The following is a 20,898-nucleotide window of genomic DNA, read 5'->3' as shown; positions in this document are numbered from 1 at the left end:
AACATGATATCAAAATTGGAGATGTTAATGTCAGCTCTTTACTTTATGCAGATGATGTTATACTTCTAAATAAATCCACTACAAGTCTGCAAGATTCTCTGACTAAACTGAATAGCTGTTGTAATAGATATGGTATGAAGGTCAGCAATAAAAAGACAAAGACAATGAAAACAGGCAGAATCATTGAAAATGTCAACTGTGTTGTGAATCTAGAACCTGTGGAACAAGTAAAACATTCAGCTATTTACGCACGATTTTTACTGAAGATGGTAAATTAAATATAGAAATAGACAACAGAATCAGCAAAGCTGGTATGGCGGGAAGTCAATTGAATAAATTCATATGGAATAAGAGAGAAATTAGTCGGAACACTCAATTAGCTGTATACAAGACAGTGTTCAAACTAGTTTTAACTTATGGATCTGAGAGCTGGGTCAGAAGTAAAACACTTGACCAAAGACTAGAGACCACAGATATGAGAGTCCTGAGAAAGATTATAGGCGTGAACAGATGGCATCAATAGCAATATCATATTAAAAACGAGGATATTAGGAAATAACTTGACATTGTCAGCATCCAGGAATGCATTAGCAGAGCTAATCTCAGGTGGTATGGTCACTTAAACAGAATGGGCGAGGAAAGATTAACAAAACAAGTGTTCTCTGCCAGGTTGGCAGCAAAACGACCCAGAGGAAGACCAAGATATAGGTGGATTGATACAGTACAAAGTGCCTTAGACGATAGAAATATAAGATCTGGCAATGTTGGAGTCTTGACAAGTAACAGACTGATTTGGAGGAAAATTGTAGATAGGAAATTAATAATGATGTAATTTTTTTCATGTAGTACTATCATATCGTGTACACCCCTCGAGGGTACATGGTAGGAATTTAATGATGATGACGACGATGAGAAACTAGATAAATTTATAATGTAAAATGATTAAAAATGCCAGTTCTGAGCTGATTTTCTTATGAGTATTACCTGGACACTAGAAGTAACGATATGGTAGCATATGTAAGCTTGTTTTTTGACTAAGCATAAGGTTTGTGCTTATGTTACTTGCTATTCAAATAGTACTGTTTATTGACTGATGAATACATGCACATATTTTTTGTTTCTAGAATTATTACATATTATCTTTCCAACACTAAATGATTCAATGTAAGTGCAAAAATTAAACTGTTATTTCTACAAGTGGGCGCAAAGAATACTGATTGCATAAACTGATAACCTAACTGAATCACTCTGCCAATGGATAAGTCAAAATAAAATAGTCTTTCTATTATTAATGACTGAAATATATGAATGAAAATGAAATGAAAAATGAATGAAAATATATGAAGCCTGCTGAATTTAGCTTCCAACTAGGAAAAGTTTTGATAGGTATTTTTATTAACCTGTCCTGAGTTAAATGATCTTTGGAACAGGCAAGTAAGATTTTCCCTAGTAACTGGCTTTTAACATTGCAATAAAAAATAAAAAAATTGACTGCAGAAATCCACTATTTTGGCTGTAGTCATACTCCCAGTCTTGTGGTAGGAGAGACTAGGGTTCAATTCCATCGATGATGTGAGGATCCTTAACCATGACTTTTCGATCAAATAGTGAGTTAACTAATCTCATACAGCTGTTTCCCCTCCCAGAAACTCTGTTTTTTTCCATCCCACAGAACAGATAAACCAGCCCCACAGATCTACAGCCAGAAATGCTTACCCTTAATGGTAGCAGAGTGATGTGTGAGCTGCATTGCTTCATCATGACGTCTAATAAGGGGACTCTACTTGTCCTAAGGGACAGAGGCAGTTTGAAGAAGTACTCTCTCTTTCCCTGATGAAATCACAAATAGGTGTGGGCTCATTTACCTGCGAATATTAAGAGTGGAAACATGCTTTCTTGCAATCTTCCAAAAAAGTTTGTTGCAGAAAGGATAAAAGGAGCATCCCTTATTTCTCTGGGGAATAAAAGCATTAGAGGATTTAATTTTTATTTTATATTATATCTCAATCAAGAAGGAAGCAAATATTTTTGCTTTTTTTTTACAGTGCCTATAAATTAAATATCTTTCTAATTTTGACACCCGATTTTTAGTTAAATCTTAAATCATAAACAGGAATGCAATATATATTTTTTCTTCACATAATTTATGGTGATGTGAGAGAGAAAGACAGAGATCAGTCTACATCATTCATTTATTTATTTTTATTTTTTTCAGAGCATCCGAAAAAAATAAAAATAAATAACTGAATAACTAAAGGAGAAAACATCAGTTTGCTGTCCACACATACACTAGTCCCACATTTTGTTGTGACCATTGCAGATTTCGGCTGTATGGAATAATCCATCAAGGTTACAGGTGGAAAGGTAAATAAAGATTTTATGTTCTTTCCTCCAGAATGGCCCTTCTTTATGTTTATACTATTATAACTTAAACAGCACATAAACCTTTAATCTCTCAGTAAATCATTTACAGCTTTAGGGACATACAAACCACATGTATAATGTGCATATAGCAGCACTCAATTCGAAATATCCCCCTTTGGTCTTCAATGCCAGAAGTCTGTGAAGTCACATATCGACTGTGGCATGCACAACATCCCAAAAACTCTGCCACTGCTAATTTCAAATCCACCTTCAGGCTGGCGATGCTGGGTGTCATTTCTTGCAGGTTAATCTCTCAAGCTTTGATCACAATTTGAAGTCCAACAGATTCAGATAGGGACTTTCAGATGGCAATAAGATGGTGATATGTGGTTGGGCACAGATTCAAGCATGGTGTCTTGATACACTTTGGCAGAGGTTTTGATCCCTTTTTCGCTGAAATGCAGCTTGGATACTCCTTGATATGTTACCCCAACCACCACCACCACCAAACCATCACTGACAGGGTAATGATCTCTCTCATGAATCCTGGGAATTATGGCACATGCTGCGACCAGCTGGGGCATATATCCAATCGTTTTGGCAGTTAAACAATTCTTCAATGGTGAAAATCTCATATGTGAAGAGGATATCTCTGTGTCTGTTGTTCACGTACCGCCAAAGAAGTGCCTTTGATTTTATCACCCTCTGCCACATAAGTTGTGGTGTTAGGAAGTGTCCAGTAGAATGATGATAGGCTCTCACCCTCAGTTCATCAGTGAGTACATCTGACATTGTTCTCTGCGAAGCACTCATCTCTTGTAACATCACCTTCCGTGTTCTCACAGGATTACAGCAGAGGCATGCCCTCAAAAACTGCGTCCTATAGGTGGTTAGATTCTTCTGTAGTCTGATACACAAATCTTACTGATCCTGAGTTGTTTTTAGTGTGTTGAAAATAACAGGTGGCTGCATTCCAATCTTATGAAGTGCTATTACAGCTACACGGTTCTCATAATCTCCCCATTGCATATTAACCTGTACAGACCTCTCTCTCTCTCTCCCGATAAACATGCAAATGGATGGTTACCAGTAGAAAGAGTATTTATTGCAAAACTGTCCATCCACCTATATCTTGGTCTTCCTTTGGATCTCTTCCTTGACATCATGGCATTAAACACCTACTTTGCTAACACCTTTCCTCCAGCCTTACCATATGACCATGCTACTAAAGTTAGCTCTGCTCACACATTCCTGAATGCTAACAATGCCAAATTTCTTCCTTAATATCTTGATTTTGCCACTGGTGCTATCTGTTCACTCCCATAATTTTTCTAAGAACTCTCATATGTATCGTCTCCAGTCTTTCATCAAGTCATTTACATCTAACCCAACCCTCAATCCATAAGTTAAAATTTGCTTGAACATGGTCTTGTATGCTGCTAGTTTCATGTTTTGACTAAGTTTTCTTTTATTTCATTCAAATTTAATCGACTCCCATTCAAGAAAGGTCATAAACAGATAGTATATTAAGACCATGGACAAACTAAGGATTTTTTCTACTCCACATTTTTTATTTATGTATACAGTCCAGAAATCCTGTCCTAGAGACCCAACTAGGAACCTTTTCAACAAATGTCAGGCCTCCAATAAGCTCTATTTCCATCTTTAATTTGGAATCTTCACTAAAAACTATGCCTATATTGTTGAAATGTTTTAGTTTTATAGATTCTCAGGATGCAGCTGATGTTTAAAATGTTCCTGACTATTTGCACAATTTGTCTTTTTATTGCTGACATTCATGCTGTATTTGTTATAATAGTTGGTTATTTAATTTAGTAAAGAATCCTGAAAACTTGTACTGGATTTATTTAGAAGTATAACATCATCTGCATAAAATAATGAGTACAGATTAATATATCCAATTTTGCTAACAGGTTTAATGCCATTTGCTTTTGATTATGAAAAAAAAATCTATATGATTCACATAAATTAAGAATAATAGTAGAGAGAGTCTACACTCTTACCTCACATCTAATCTTATGTCAAACCATCTTCCTGTATCTTTATCAATTTTATCTGTAATTTACAATTTAAATGTAGACTGTGTATTGCACAACAATGTCCCATTTACACCACATAACTGCAATGTTTTGAAAAGTTTTTCTCTTGGTACCTTCATATATCTTTTCCAGACCAACAAAACTTAAATACAAATCCTTGTTATACTCTCACGTTAAATTAGAACACCACTTTTGCTGTAATAAAACTATCTATATGAAATTGTTCTCTGATGATGTTATAAACAGAATATAGCTTTGATGTAGTTATTTCATTTTTTTAAAATTTTTATTTATTTATTCTCACTAGAGGTCAGGCCAGTAGAATAACTGCTGATCAAATCGTTGTCTCTTTGGCATATTGTCTGAAATGTAATATAGCTTGTCTCCGTATATATATATATATATCTGCATATATTCCACACACACACACACACACACACACACACACACACATATATATATATATATACAGGGTGTTCGGGATAAATTTGACATATTTATAATTAATTATATTTTTCCGTAAGTTACATGTATTAACACACACTTCTCTTCATTTAAAAGTTTGGACCCTTCTTCATTCATATACAAGATGTCAGAAAGGATGGATAGCTGGAACCCACCTGAATCATGGAAGAGAATAACTTGTATCATGATGATTCATGCCCGCCATCAAAATAAGGATATTACGACTGCTGCCCAATGCTCCCTGAATACAGTAAAAACAATCAGGCATGAACTAGAGACTTGCAATGGTGACTACGAGGATGTAGCAAGAAGAAAGATCCCTAGCAGACGATCTGATTGCGTTCGTACAGCAGAATTCCTCGCAAATCTGCAGGAACAGGTGTTGAAGAACCCTGGCATTGGAATTCGGGCTTTGTTCATGGAGTTGCTAACTGTAGTCAAGCCCTGGATAACAAGGGTAGCCAATGGTAGGCCGTATGTATGGCAGCAGGATTCGGCCCCTTGCCACACCTCTGGGAAAAGTCAAAAATGGTTGTCTGAAAATTTCTACGACTTCACCAGTCCAAATGTTTGGCCTCCAAACTCCCCAGACCTTAACCCCATGGATTATTTTGTATGGGGCGCAGTTGAAAAAGACACCAATCGCACTTCCAGTAATACAAAAGCCCAGTTAATGGATAAAATTAAAACAGTTTTTGCGGCCCTTCCCAGGGAGACTGTAGCATTAGCTTGTTCGAGGTTCCGAAGCAGAATTGAAGCTGTGATCGATGCTAATGGTGGTTATTTTGAGTAAATCTTGTTGATAGTATTGTAATTAACTCTGCCTGTAATGTTTTTTTTGTCAATTCATTAAATTTAATAGATACAAAGAAGATTTTCTTTTTCCTTACGAAACTGTCAAATTTATCCCGAACACCCTGTATATATATATAAAACACAGTTTGTCTGAAATTAAATCTATCGTCTACTGGTCTTGCACAGTAATGTTTGTGAAGGAACTAGTGTTGCAAATTCCATTATAACAGAAATGGTTATTCAAAATTTTTCTTTGCATCTCTAGGTCCAGTTATATATATCCTCAATGTTCACATGTGGATAACCAATAAAGAAGATTTTAATTTTGTCCTGACACTAATAGGACATATCATAAATAGGCAGATTTATTTTGCAGAGCTGAAGATGCAGGAAATGTTGTGTTATGGCTATTGACAACAACTAAGAAATAGTGAATTCCTTATCCATTAGTACATAATTCATGTAATTTCTTATTTATTATTTTTTTAATAAAAGCATGAGTAAAAGAACATTTCTATAAAAAAAAAAAAAAAAAAAAAAAAAAAAAACATTTTATTCTTTTTCTCTACTTTTTTTTTTTTTTTTTTTTTTTTAAATGTGCCTTGTTGGCCGAGTGGTTAGCATATCCACTCTTCAGCCAAAATGTTGCAGGTTCGAATCCCGCCATGGGCATGGAAGTTTGTGATCGTCTGTGAAATACTAGTTGGTGGTGGTTATGGGCGGTAGGTGGCATTGGTGTAGATAATGATGGTAGTTGCGGTTCGTCGTAGTTGGTGGAGACAGAACTGTAGAGTAGGTGCCCTCCCTCGACGAGTCTTTGGGCTCCCTAGAGGTATCATGTAATAATAATAATAAATTTCACTCCTGAAAATTGGAAACCCATAGTACACTATTATTTTGGCATGTAATAAGCAGTGTAGTAGGCTCACACTGGGTGATGAAATTTATTTACCACCCACAGACATTCCCAAATATTCATGTCCACAGTGGAGTTTGAACCAACAGCCTGTAGGTTAGTTGGATAGCAGGTACCCTATCCATTCAGCCAACTAGGCTGACTCAAAGTATGTGTGCGAGCCAGGAATCAAACCTAGGACCTTCCGCATGTTAGGTGGCTATAAAAACCACTATATTATTTAGCAGAGATTGTGTTGTTGCCAATCTTATTAAGGAAGTGCGTAATAACAATGTCAGTGTACAGTAATCACTTGATGATTAAATTCTACTTGGTAACGAGCAAACTATTATGATGCATATGCAGACAATAATAACAGATAATACAAGTACTTTATATACATCTCCTTCTGATAATTGTTGGAAGCATTGAGATTTGAAATATCCAAAGGCATCGTTTTCCATACTTCATAAAAATCAAGTCTTGATTCCTATCAAGAATTCCATATGCAAATACACTTGACTCCTTAAAATAATGTCCTAAAAACTGCATTCTAAACATAACAAGGTGGGCAGCTGTGTTCACAGTCCATAGTATAGTTTTGCAAATATGATATATCTGATCTTTGTGTTTCATATGCAACATCACTATAATGTTCATCCTTCTAAATTACATAATTTCTTCTAGTTTGACCAATATATAAGGCTTTTTGCAAGGACAGCATATTTTGTACACACACACACACACACACACACACACACACACACACACACACACACACACACACACACACACACACACACACAACATCTGGGTATTTTTGGAAAGGTATAGTCTTTAGGAATCCTCAGAGGGTTTTTTAGTTTTGAAATGATTTGTGAGCAGTCTTAACATTAAATCTTTTAGTAAAGAAGCAAGGTGAATAGATATTTCAATGAAGTATGGTATGCAACAGAGTCTGAATATCTGGAAAAATCTCAACTGCACCACTTCAGTATAGTAGCCACCACTATAACAACTAGGGAAAAGACTGAGCCTAAGTCCCACAGAACCAACTAATTTAAGCTCGTTATTGCAAACAGTAAAATTCAGAAATTCAGTTCACCATTGCAAACAACAGCAAACTGAATTTCCTCACAAATTATCTCACAAAATACAGCTGTTGGAAGAAATTTTGTGGGAAGTGCTACATAAAATTATGTACATTTTGCATTAAAATTAGAAGGAAAAAAAAGGAAGAAGAAATATGTAGCTAAGGTCAGTAAACAAAGAAAAACAGTGAGAAACAGAACAAAAGAAAGGGCAGAAAACTTTATATCCATGGCAGAACACAGGAGTGTAATTTGGAACTGTGCATCAAAATAAAATAAAATAACACTGAAAAGTACAAATGAAGACAAAGAATTTTAAGAGTGCGAAGTTATAAAAAAGAAAATCCAGACTTAATATTTAAATTTTGAAATGTTGCATTAGTTCAAATTAATGTAATTTACCTGAAATCTTCATAATGAATTAAATGTTTGGTCTGTAATTAAAAAATTTAAAAACTAGCGATGAATCACTAGTCTGCATTAGTCAAGATGAGGTGGAGGCAGTGATTGGCAAAGTTGGCAGTCGGCTTTCTAACTGGCCGGAGAGCTAATAGCCAAGCTAGTGCACAAAGATGGATGTGATGTGCAATGTGAGCTGTTAAAAAGAAAGATAAGTATTAGCAGTAAGGAAAGATATGATTGTGTTTACTTCGTGACAATACTGGTTTTTCAGTTTGCACTATTCGAAATGACAATTTTTTTTTTTTTTTTTTTTTTTTTTTTGGAATAGCTGTGTGGTATTTTGTTAGGATTTTACTTTCTCAGTATTGTCTCCACGTGTATCGATTGTATTCAGCATAGTGGTCATCAGTTATAGCACTACGCCTATCTCCCTCCCCACCATTTGAAGACTATGTTATTCATAGCATAGTTGATGATTTTGTAGCTTGCTACACATGCAGTATGTATGCATCCTGTTGTTTAAAAATGTGACAGGTACGAGATGGGAATATGCATGTGTGCATGAAATGTAAGCAGTGGGAGGTGCTGGGAAACATAAGTGTCTTGATCTCAGGATTTAGGAAAGGTGGAGATAGTGTTTTGGGATTTAGTGGAGGCAGAGATAGTGCTTCGGGATTTAGCGGAGGCAGAGATAGTGCTTTCGGAAACAGGTGATTTTTAGTTTGTGGATGTCAGCAGTGTTGCAGGGTGGAGCGAATGGTACAGACGTATATATGAATTTAGCCTTGGGCAATTTAGCAGACAGAGATGGTTTGTCTGATGGCCGTGTGTGTGTGTGTGTGTGTGTGTGTGTGTGAACGTAAACTGAAAGTGTGAAAATGTGTGGAGAGAGAAACAGAACTGCTGAGAAAGGAGATGGAAGGAATGAAGATAAGATTGAGTTAAGGAGGGTGAATGAAGATCTTGGGAGGATAGAGAAGTTGGCTAGTGTAAGAGGAACAAAAGCAGGTGTAAGAGAAAGACATCAGAGAGCAAAGGGGGGGAGAGAGAGGGGGAGGAAAGCAAGAGAATGGGAGAGACAGGGGAAGAGAGGAAAATGCAGAAAGTCGAGAGAGTGTGGAAACAAAGGATGGAGGAGAAGGGGGAGTGGGAGAGAAACAAGAAAGAGACTAGAAGCCATAACAGTCAGGGATGCCAGTGAGAGAAGGATAAATGAATCTGTTCCGAGGTTCATATATGGAGATTCAATGATTTGAGAGTAGAGTGGCAGAGAAGTACTTGCCTGGTGGAATGGCAGAGAGTGTGGCACTGGCAGTGAAGAGCAGGTGAAAATGTGGAAGAGATGACAGTAATGGTTGGGACGAATAACCTGAAAGGTAGTGTGAATTGCATAATGCGAGATTTGAAGTTTATGTTAGAGATGGTGCAGCAGAAATGTGTCTGAGGAAAGACAGTGAATGTGTTCCCCCATTGTGATAACGAAGAGTGGAGAAGGAGGGCAATAATAATGAATGAGATGATAGCAAGAATGTCTGGAAAAGAGGTCTGGAATACATGGATGTGTGGAGTACGTTTGAGGAAAGAAGAGAGCTGTATGCAAGAAATAGATTACATTTGAATGCAGACGGGTGCAGGCATTTGGAAAGATTGTTTTCTGGGCAAGTGAGTATTTTGGAACAGGGAAACTAGACCTTACACAGGTGGAATGTTGCAGCAATAGCATCATGTGGGGATAGTGGCTTGAGAAATGAGAGGGTGTACACTATATTACAGAGCCAGGTGGAGTAATAATGGCTATAAGAATACTAGCAATACACTATAAGAATACTGGTAAATATAGTGGTGGTGGTGGTGGAGTGTTACTCATGATAAGAGATTAACTGTGCACTCTCAGCGTGGAGAATCTCAGTAGAAATAGCACTAATGGCTTTGAGAGTATATGATGAGAGATGGATGGTTATAGGACAAGATATTTAGTTGGATGTTGCTAGGACAACTGAATATAGATGGTGATAAGCATGAATGTGTAGACAAATTAGTTTGGCAAAGCGAGTGACCATTATGAGGGACTTCAACTTATAGTGATATAAACTAGGCAGAGGAGACAGCATGCCATAATAAGGAACTACAATTTTTGCATTTTTTTTGAGGGATAACTGTCTTAGGCAGCATGTGGTGGAGAGAACACAAGGATCAAGAGTTTTGGATTTGGTCAGAGCATCAGAGGATTATGATTGTGATTGAGATGGCATATTTGCTCTCCAATGGTGAGAGTGACCATGTAGTCTGGACTTAAGAGGATGAATAGGCATGTGGAGGCATCAAAACAGAAAGAATTTATGTGCAATTATAAGGAAGGCAACTATCATATACTTAGATACCAGCTTGCAGCAGTGCAATGGATGAAAAAATTTGAAGTAAGAAGGGTCATTACTGCATGGGAGATACTTAAGAAAAAATTGTTGACAGTAGTGACAGATTGTATACTTTGAGTGAAGGCCATAAAGCAATTTGGAGACAAACAGATAATAAAAGGAAAATTTCAGAAGAAAAGAGATTATGGAAAGCATAAAAGAGAGAGGTGGGGAAAAGTTGCATGAGGAATATATGGCTCAGGTTAGGAAAGTGACTAGTATTGTAAGGAGAGAAAAATTAGAATATGAGAGGAGATTGGCACTGCTATCCAGGGAGAATCCCAAGGAGTTATTTTTGCTATGTAGCAAGTAGGAGGAAAACTGATAGTGGATGGATAACCTTGCTGGGTGGAGATGGGAATTGGGTGGCCAAAGCAGATGACATAGTTGAACTATTTAATGATCACTTTATTAGAGTGTTACATCCTCATACTACAGACTTTATTCCTAGAATAATAATGACTGGTGAAGTGTTCGAAGTGAATGAAGAAGTTGTATTCCGAATACTGAATATGCTGAATGTCAATAAGGCAAATTCCCTTAAAACACATGGAATTTCATGTGTTTTAAGGGAATGTGCTATGGAACTGACTGTGCCATTAAGTTGGCTGTTTAATGAAAGTCTTGCAATGGGAGAGGTTCCTGGAGAGCAGAATGACGGTAAGATACCATTGCACAAGAGTGGTGAATGGACATATCAAACTACAGGTATCTTTGTATTTCTTCTGTAGTTGGTAAGATTTTGGAGAAATTGGAGAACTCGTATACAGAATTGGGAAGATGAGGGTAATATTATTTATATAGGCTAGCATGGATTTGTTAAAGGGTACTCTTGTTTTAGTAACCTGGTTACTTTTTATAATAGAGTAACAAGAACACAGATGAGGATAAGGCATTCACTGTTATTTTCTTGGATTTCTGCAAGGCGTTTGACAGGGTGCCACAGGATAAGCTGATTTTTAAGTTGCATCATATGGGTTTGGATAGCAGGTTAGTGGATTGGACTGGCTCTCCGATAGATATCAGAAAGTTAGTTGTATACAGGGGAGCAGTATCAGGTAGCAAGAAGGTTACAAGTAGAGTTCCAGATGGACCATTACTATTCAATCTTTATGCCAATGATATTGCCACAGGACTACAGAGAGATGTTCAGTTGTCTGCAGATGATGTGAAGCTTGGAAAGGTTATTATTAAAAACTATGCTAATTAAAGTTGTGTTGTACTGATGTTTTGGCTCTTCAAGAAGATTTGAATAAGCTGGAAAGTTGGGCAAATGAATGGGTATATCAGTTTAATTGGAACTAAACGTAAGGTTTTTAAAATTTGGGATCCACAGATGGAATGCTTCATACTCACTTGGTATGATATTAGCACTACAGAACGCTGATTATGCAAAAATAGACTGCAGAGTTTGGTGGATATAAGGCAAAAGTGGGATATGATCAAGACAGTTAAGCTGTTGAAGGGTTATTATCTTATTAACACTGAGGAGATTTTTCCATATGGCAGAACGAGGGAAAGGAGCAGGGACAAGGGATCATCCTTGGAAGTTGAAAAAGGTAGTGAATAAAAGGGTAAGATGAAAGTTTTTTGCATGGAGAATGGTAGAAGAATGGAATTTATTGCTTGAGAGGGTGGTGAATGTGCAGACTGTGGATGAATTTAAAGAGTGGTATGATAGACTGTTGGCTAGTGTTGACATGGAGTCACAATGAGTCTTGTGACTACATGGCAGTCACAGAATAATAATTTTTATTTTTAAAAGAATAGCGATAAAATGAATTAGTAGATATGTATTAAGTACAAAAATATGAGAAGACCAAATGCACCCTAATTTAAAGATTTTAATTTTCCATTTGTGGCAGGTACTAAATTTAGTTTACATCTGCACTGACCGAGATTGAAATAAATGTGCCAACATTTAATTACCAAACAGTAAAACACAAAAAACTGGTTAAAAGGATGTGTCAAAACCTTACTATCTAGATATAGCATACTTTGAGTTTATTTTTGCTGATATTAATATTTTAAACATTCATAATAATATAATAACACTTTTACTTGTGAGACCCCCTACACACACAGACACACAATGGAAAAAAAAAAATGACCAAGAGACCATTACATCATTAAAAGAAAAAAGAAAAAAAGTGACCTTACTTCTTTGTCATTCTTCTTCTTTTTTAAAGCTGCCAATAAAGATTCTGTTTCAGATTCAAATTGGTCCACTTGTATATTCAATGATGCTATTGATGTCTACATAGTGAAACAAAGTAAAACAATATATATATATATATATATACATACACACACATTTTTTTAACAATATATTAAAAATGAAAATTTCTGCATTTAATGATCAAAATATCCAGAAAATGGCAAACTTATTTTCATATGTACTTGCATAAAGCAAATGATACCTGACAAGAAAATATATTCCCCTTCCCATTTTTATTTTACCCAAGCATGACTAAACAAAAGTTTGCAAGTGAAATAACTTGACCATTAGCCTACTTGTATACTGAAGCAGTTGACTTAACATCAAGTTGCTTTAGTATCCTACAATAAAGTTATGTTTGGCAGAAGTCATATTTTCATACACAAGTAGTAGAAAAATATTGTAGATGCAATACTACAAGGTTAGAGATAGTAACAAGTTTTTTTCATTGGTAAGGAAAGTAAATGAGACACTTGACAAGAAATTATATTCTTGTTTTCATCCTTTGTTTTATCTAAACACAAATATACAAAAGTTTGTGGATTAAATATCTTCAAGATCTGAAAGGGAGTGTGCTGTGCATTATGGGATACCGAGGCAATTTGATGCGAAGTCAAATGCCTAAACATACAAATAGCTTAGTGGCAAATATACTGTGGACAAAATAAGGATGAAAGCAACAATATAATATTTTTTAGTATAAAGGGGAGGGGGGGGTGGCTTGTCACATATATGAATAATTTATACAGAAAATAGTAGTTGCCTGAAAGAGAATTAACATTTGAAGGCAGAAGAAAAAAAATTAAACTTTGAGAAGGCTGGAGGCTAATGTTATTCCAAGAAGAGCTATCCATTTGAAGATATGGGGTGCTGTTATTTTTAATGATCATGTCAACTATTCCAGTTATTTTAAAAATATGTCAGCTGCACCATTTATGTTATCTCTGTGAAGAGATTGTTTTTACAGTGAGTGTTTAGTAAAATACAAGAGTTCAATCCAATTGATGCAATGACTTAAATCTATTTCTTTTAGAATCCAGAAATTTATTGACTCGAGGCCAAATAAAACTAAAACATTATATGCATTTTAAATAAAGTTACATAAATAACTACAAAACTAATTGGATCCAAGGCCTTATAAATATTTCCTCATCTTAAAAGAATAAAATCATTCACTCTCTGACTCATTTTATTACTGGGTTGTTTAACATATACTTAATCATGTCTATCAGACTGAACATTTTGTTTACACAACAAATTTCCACACACACACAAGTGTTCATTAGCATCAGTTTCCTTGTTACATCTTTACTGAAAATAGAGAACTGCCTCTTCACTTTCATGGAATCCTTTTTCTTTTCTTTGGCATATATTTTTTTCAATCATCCTCCTGTTTCACTGGAGTATAATGATCTTACCTCAAGCAGTTCAATATAATGCACAAATAACAATTTTTTTTTTTTTTTTTTTTTTTTTTTAACCACAGAAAGATAGTTTCTTCTATTATTCATAACACCATATCTAAGTAGAGCTCTTTGCCACTTGACAGTTTCAGATTTTACTAATTGCCATTGCTTTTCTAACAGAATAATAAATAGATCAGGCATCCTTCACACAGAAGAACGAAACTTTTCAAGTGTTTTTTTGAATATTGAATTAGAACATCTAATCAGATATCTTCTTTTATTTACTAATCACTTGTTGACAGTCTCAACACATCCAGTTTAGAGATTCACAATGCTACGATTCCTTTTCAGAATCTTCTATTAATATTCTACCAACTGTCATGTTTTCTTAAAAATTTCCTAAAAACAAAATTCTCTGGTCACCATTCTCAAATTTCCATTCTCTCCCTACTAGTTTTTCTCCATTTCTTGGATACTGGATGCTCGCTCTCTCTCAGCTGTAAATCACTCATCAATCTCCTCGGTGAGCATGCACACTTCCTGTAAATGGCAAGCAAGAAATTGGGTAGTAATGGTTGACATGTTGTCATCATTAGCGAAAGGAGAATGTCTTTACAAAGAAAGACAGATATCACATCACTTAACAATTTTGAATTACAATAAAGAAGGTTGAAACAATTACAGCTATCAGAATCTAATAAGTACATCAATTTCAAATGCTTTAAATTTTTATACATCAATAATAGGCACATCACAATTGTAACAAAACCAAAATTAATAATATACTAACAAAGAGAAACAACTAAAACGATTCATAATTATGATTATTTTTACGAGGAAATAAAAGAGAACCTAATGGAGAATTCAATGAAATTAGCAAACACTAGTGAAGAAAGGAATAGAATTCTGAAATCTTTAAATCTGCATTTGAATTTTCTCTGGTGTTTTGACAGAGGATATTGTTTCAATGTCTTGCACTAATGCAGTAGAATACTCAGTACAGATTTGTACTCTATCTCTATTTACATTAGGCAATATCAGGCTCCATTGAAATATATGCAGCATTTTCATAAACTACTGCAGGAATATGAAAAGGAAGGAATAATTGAGAAGTCAAATTCTCAGTGGAATAGCCCATTCATCTTACTTGAAAAACCAAATGAAAGCCTAAAATTTGTCTTAAACTTGAAAGCCATCAATACGGTTACAAAGTCCATTGATTTCCCACTATGTAAATCGAGGGATTATTGATCTGTTTAGAAGGAGCACAATATTTTACAAAAGTAGAATATTGTGCTCCTGGCTACTTTGAAGAAAGAAGATAGAAAATACTTTGCATTTACTACTAAATGGCAGAAATATCAGCGATGTTGATTACCATAAAGTGCGAGAAATTCTGCCATGCATTCCAGTCTTGGATGAATTCAGTCTTATCAGATATGTAGGGAAAATGAGTCATCTGTTTTCAGGATGATCTAATTTATTCAAAGGATCTAGATAGTCATTGTAAAATCCTGTGGAATGTTTTAAAGAAATTAGATGAAGCAAATCTATCTTTAAAGTGCTCTAAAGACCAATTTTTCTTAAAAGAAGTTGAGTATTTAGTCATAAAATCAGGAACATCGGAATTATGCCAACTCAGTTTAATGTAGAAGGCATGTTATCAGTCAAACCTCCAAAAACAGTTAGGCAAGTTTGTAGATTCATTGGCATGTTAAATTTCTATAGAAAGTTTATTCTTAATTGTTCACAGCTATTGAGACCCATATCATACTTGACAAAGAAAAGTGTCAGATTCAATTGGCATAAAGCCCAGCAAGAAGAATTTGACAATCTAAAACTGACATTAACTAAAGCTTCATTCTCGTTTATCCTAAATTTCGTGAAATTCTTTTTCTTTATGCTGATGCTTCAAATGACTGCATTGCTGCTGTATTAGAACAGAAAGAAGAAGATTTTAAGCCAGCAGCTTTTATTAGTAGGAAATTATCAGGTCCAGAATTGAACTATTTGACCTTAGAGAAGGAAGCACTAGCAATCATTTTTCCTTTGATAAAATTTAGATGCTTGTTGTTAGGACAACCTATTGAAATAAGATATGATCACTGGCCTTTGTCATTCCTAAGTACTACAAAAGATAAAAATCAATGTATAATTAGGTGGACACTGGAACTGCAGGAATATAATACTGATGTGGTTTATATTCCAGGAAAAAGAAATGTAGTAACAGATTACCTATCTAGATCTCTAGGATCTAATGATGATAAATCATCCAGAGATAACCATTTGAATCAAGATGAAGAGAAGTCCGAAATTCATGTGATTCGTAAGATGAATAAGGAACATAGTTCACAAATTTGAAAAAAAGGATGGGATTATTCAAGCTCAAAAAGATGATCCTGTACTCAAAACTATTTATGAAGCAGTATTGAGAGGTGAAACTCAATTAGATATATTTTTAAACCCGGAAAACTTGTATTTGGATAAAGATGGATTACTCCTGTCTAGACAAATGGAAGAAGGAAGGTTGAAAGTTACAATATTGGCACTAACTCTAATGATTCCTTGGATTATATACATTTTCCTTGATTCTGACTTGGCAAGACAACAAGGATTTTCTAGAACCTGGGGAAAAATAAAGGATCGTTACATTTGGAAAGGTATGAAGAGTGGCACACTCATATGTAAAATCATGATAAGTAATAATTAAGATCCCCTTTCAGAGGAAAAGCTCCTCTACACCCATTTCCAATTTCAACAAGATTTTTTCAGGCTGTTGCTATTGATATAGTAGGTCCACTGCCAACTACTAAAAAGGCAATAAGTATATTCTAGTAGCCATAGATTTCCTGAAGCAGTCTCAATGAAAGATCAAACTGCAAAGACTTACAAGAAAGTTCTAGAATATGATTATTTGTAGATATGGAATTCCTCAGACCTACTTTCAGATCAAGGAGCAAATTTTACATCCAAACTGTTGTTACAATTCTATAAATTACTCAATATTAAGATTTACTACACCTTACTACCCACAGTGTAATGGTATGTGTGAAAGGCTGAATAAAAATATAAAGCAAATAATTTCCAATCTGGTAAACACTAAAATGAATGATTGAGGCACACATCTTCCTCAAGCATTATTTGCATGTAGATCTGTTTTTCATTCTGCTATCAAAGAAAAAACATCTTTTGCTTTATACAATTTTGATCCAATCTTTCCTAATGAACTGGTTTCGGTCATTCCTAATTCAGGATACAATGACATTAATGAGTACCTCAAAACAATAGTAGATAAATTTTCCAATACTCATAGGTTAGTAGGTAGTTTCACAGAAAACTATTTGATAGATTTGATAATGCCAATTTTTTGAGAGGTGTGATGAGCAGACTTTTGATGAATGTATCTTCCAGTAAAAGTAGGTTTTCGATAGACACTTGTAGACAAAGTACCAGAGGATGTGCATGTAAGGAGAATGTCCAAAAATTGTAAACTACCAGACTTTTCTTTTTCCATGGTGAACTGAATGTGGGTGAAGGTTATTTATCTGTTGTAGAAATGTGGTAAGTTTCGCTTCAGCATGTGGCCAAATAGCAAAAGTCTGCTCATCACACCTCTCAAAAAATTGGCATTATCAAATCTTTAATTAATAGAGCACATAAAGTGTGCTCCTCTCCATTAAGCTTACAACAAGAACTTTTCACTGTAAAAAAGTTAATAGAATCTAATGGTTACAACCCCAATCAAATCCAGCAGATAATTGACTCCTAAGTTTCCAACACCTCAGGATTCTTCAACAGACCGCAGAGTTCCAATCTCTTACATTTCAGGCATCTCAGAACCTATAGGCAGAATTTTGAAGAAGTATCATCTTATTCCCACATATTTTCCTATCAACAAAATTTCTCACTTGTTGCCATCTACAAAAGACAAACTGTCACCTCTATCATTAGCTGGTGTTTACCAGATACCAAGTGAATGCAATGTATCTTATTTTGGACAAACAGGCCGTTCTGTGGAAAAAAGAATGAAGGAACATCAATATTATATCAAATACATGAAACCTCATAAGTCTGGTCTAGCACAACATAGCATTGACACTAATCATAATATTCAGTGGGATAAAGCTTGTCTTCTCCACAGATGCAGGTATAAATATGAACGCATTTTTAAAGAAAGTTGCGAAGCCCTCTTACATCGGCCGAATTTAAATCTAAATGATTGTCTCTCTCTCCCAAAAGTTTGGGAGACTCTTATTTTATGCAACCATCAATGAAATTATTATCATTAAAGAATTATTTAATAATATTTTAGTAATTAATCTTCTGGTATGCAGCAACAATTTATTTGGTGATCCACCGACTGTTCTGTACTTTGTATTCCATTCCTTTTAACTGTTTGTTCTACACTGAGGATGTACTGTTACTTTCAGTACGAAATATTTGTATCTTTTAATTCAAGTTATTACTGTTGTCTATAAGTGTTCTATTATTAATTTACTATGCCACCACAGGTACCTCTTAAGATTAGACATTCCTTACATTAAAGGGACATCAGATAAAATAAATAGAACACTACAGAAATACAACCTCAAAGCCACCTCCTGCAAAATTAAAAGGCTTACTCAACTCATTCAAAGACATACTCCACTGGCCCACCCTGGAGTATGCCGTATTTATTGCACCTGTAATCCACCATATATAGGAGAAACAAGATGCACAATTCTTATCAGACAAAATGAACATAAACGACACGTTAAATATAATAACTATGGTGAAGCTGGCCTTTCTGATCATACCCTGAACACTTTACATAGAATTGACTGGAAAAGCATCAGTTGTTTACATTATATATAGGAGGAAACAAGAAACAAACTTAAATTTGAGTTCATGGTACTAACACAAATTTAAGGAAGCATGCGAGATTCTTATCAATCACCCCAATCTGAACAATAACGATGGTCTAAAATTCCCAAGCATATGGAAGACATATTCTACCCACGGAAACTTTCTCCCTAAGAGTTAACTATAAACAGGACTGTAGATAATCCAGAATCTTAAATCTAATATAACAATTGTCATGTTAAATTAGGACAACACTGTTACTGTAAGAAAACTATCTATATGAAAGAATGTTTCTCTTATGTTATCTTAAATAGAATTTAGCTTTGATGTAATTTCAAAATAATTAATTTTTTTAATTTTATCTTTTATGTATATAAAACATAAAATTAAAATATATATATATTTTTTTTCCACTAGAGGTCATGCCAGTAGAATAATCGTTGATCAAATCATTGTCTCTTTAGCATACTGTGTGAAATGTAACTCAGCTTGTCCTTGTATATTTGTATTATTTGTATATACTCCAGACGATGACCTTAATATGAAGGTCGAAACTTCGGGAAATTAAAACAGTTATTTATAACATGGTTGTAAAGTCCATAATTTCTAAAATGAGATTTAGTATTGTTGGATTATAAATCTACTATAACAGGAGTAGGGAAATTAGAAAGGAAAGCATTGGATCCATATATAGTTCTCTTAGAATTTTAGACCAATTTATTCCTGTGAATTTTAGTATTCAGGATGTGAGAAATCCAAGTAAGATTGTATATGTAACTCTGATAGGTTAAAAAGGTACCTTTTAGGAAGTAGAAATTTAATTATGTTAGGAGACAATATAAATAAAATACTGGAAGATGAGGGTTGTTTTCCTGATACTAATATTATGCACCACATTCACAATCAGATGGTAAGAAAATTAGTTTAAAAATCTCATATTTCAAATACACAGCAAGGGATAAAATTAAGTAATTCTGGTTAAACAAAACCTAATGCAAGAAATTCCAAAAACCCCAAGATATATAATTCAGATAATGTACAACATAAGAATGATGATAATCAAAAGGAATCTAACATGGATGAAATAGTGGCACAGCATCATAAATTAGTTAACTTAGCGTTAAATAAAACAGAGGAATGTGAAAATACTTCTAATTTAGTTAATGAAGATAAAGAATCTCAGCCTGTAGAATTTATTTCTAATAGAGATGATTCTGTAAATTTAGAACATACTTCGAGTAATTTAAGTGAAATATTTGAAAAGTGCAGAAATGAAATATGTTATCTAATTATCTCTATAGCATCAGATGATTCTGAAACTAGTACCCATTCAGAAATTGTAAATAATGAATCATTACATAATGATCAGCAAGAACCTCATTATTAATAAGATCCAGGAATAAGCATTAAAAGAACTGCAAGTTTTATTACATATAAGATAAATATTTAGAATTTAAAAAAAAAAAAAATTGCAAGTAAGATGAAAATGATGTAAAAATAATCAGCCAAATTTTTAGAAGGATGGAGGCTAACGTTATTCCAAAAAGCTCAGCTAATGCCTTTTTGTTCCCGTATAGGAAGTAGGCAAAGCCGTTTTTTAGTCCTAACTATTCCAAAAAGATTTGTGGTATTATTATCACTGGCAAAGATAATGTTTTTAAGACAAGCATTTTAGTTAAAAAGAAGTGTACGATTATCTGATCCTCTTAAAAAATCACATGATGATCATACATTAAGGTGCTTTTATGCAGATAGAATTAATGACGAGAGCTTAAGGCTATGGAATTACTGCAAAGATTTCAAACAGATTTGTCACCTGGACTTCAAGAGGAGGAGAAGAAGAAGAGTGATGGAGATGAAAAACCAGCGGAGCAGGTTGAGCAGTAATATCTGAACTATGAAATACTGGCTATGGGGAAATTTAAGTTGCAGGAAAAGGGAGGATA

At 34.6% G+C, this 20,898-nt stretch overlaps 1 protein-coding gene across 4 annotated transcripts in view; it reads right to left on the bottom strand.

Moving 5' to 3' along the window:
• LOC150109062 (CCR4-NOT transcription complex subunit 3-like) overlaps positions 1 to 20,898 on the bottom strand; it is a 436,445-nt gene that overhangs the window by 246,189 nt on the left and 169,358 nt on the right. For all 4 annotated transcript variants that reach the window (XM_090405199.1, XM_090405207.1, XM_090405214.1 and 1 more), the window contains one exon: positions 12,647 to 12,742. In XM_090405199.1, coding sequence (XP_090261325.1) covers positions 12,647 to 12,742 — 96 coding nt within the window. The remainder of the gene's footprint in view (positions 1 to 12,646; positions 12,743 to 20,898) is intronic.

The sequence above is a fragment of the Typopeltis vanoorti genome, chromosome 2 (assembly GCF_054136105.1).
Source record: "Typopeltis vanoorti isolate ZY-2024b chromosome 2, IOZ_Tvanoo_1.0, whole genome shotgun sequence".
NCBI lineage: Eukaryota > Metazoa > Arthropoda > Arachnida > Uropygi > Thelyphonidae > Typopeltis > Typopeltis vanoorti.
This window is presented reverse-complemented; position numbering and strand designations above follow the sequence as displayed.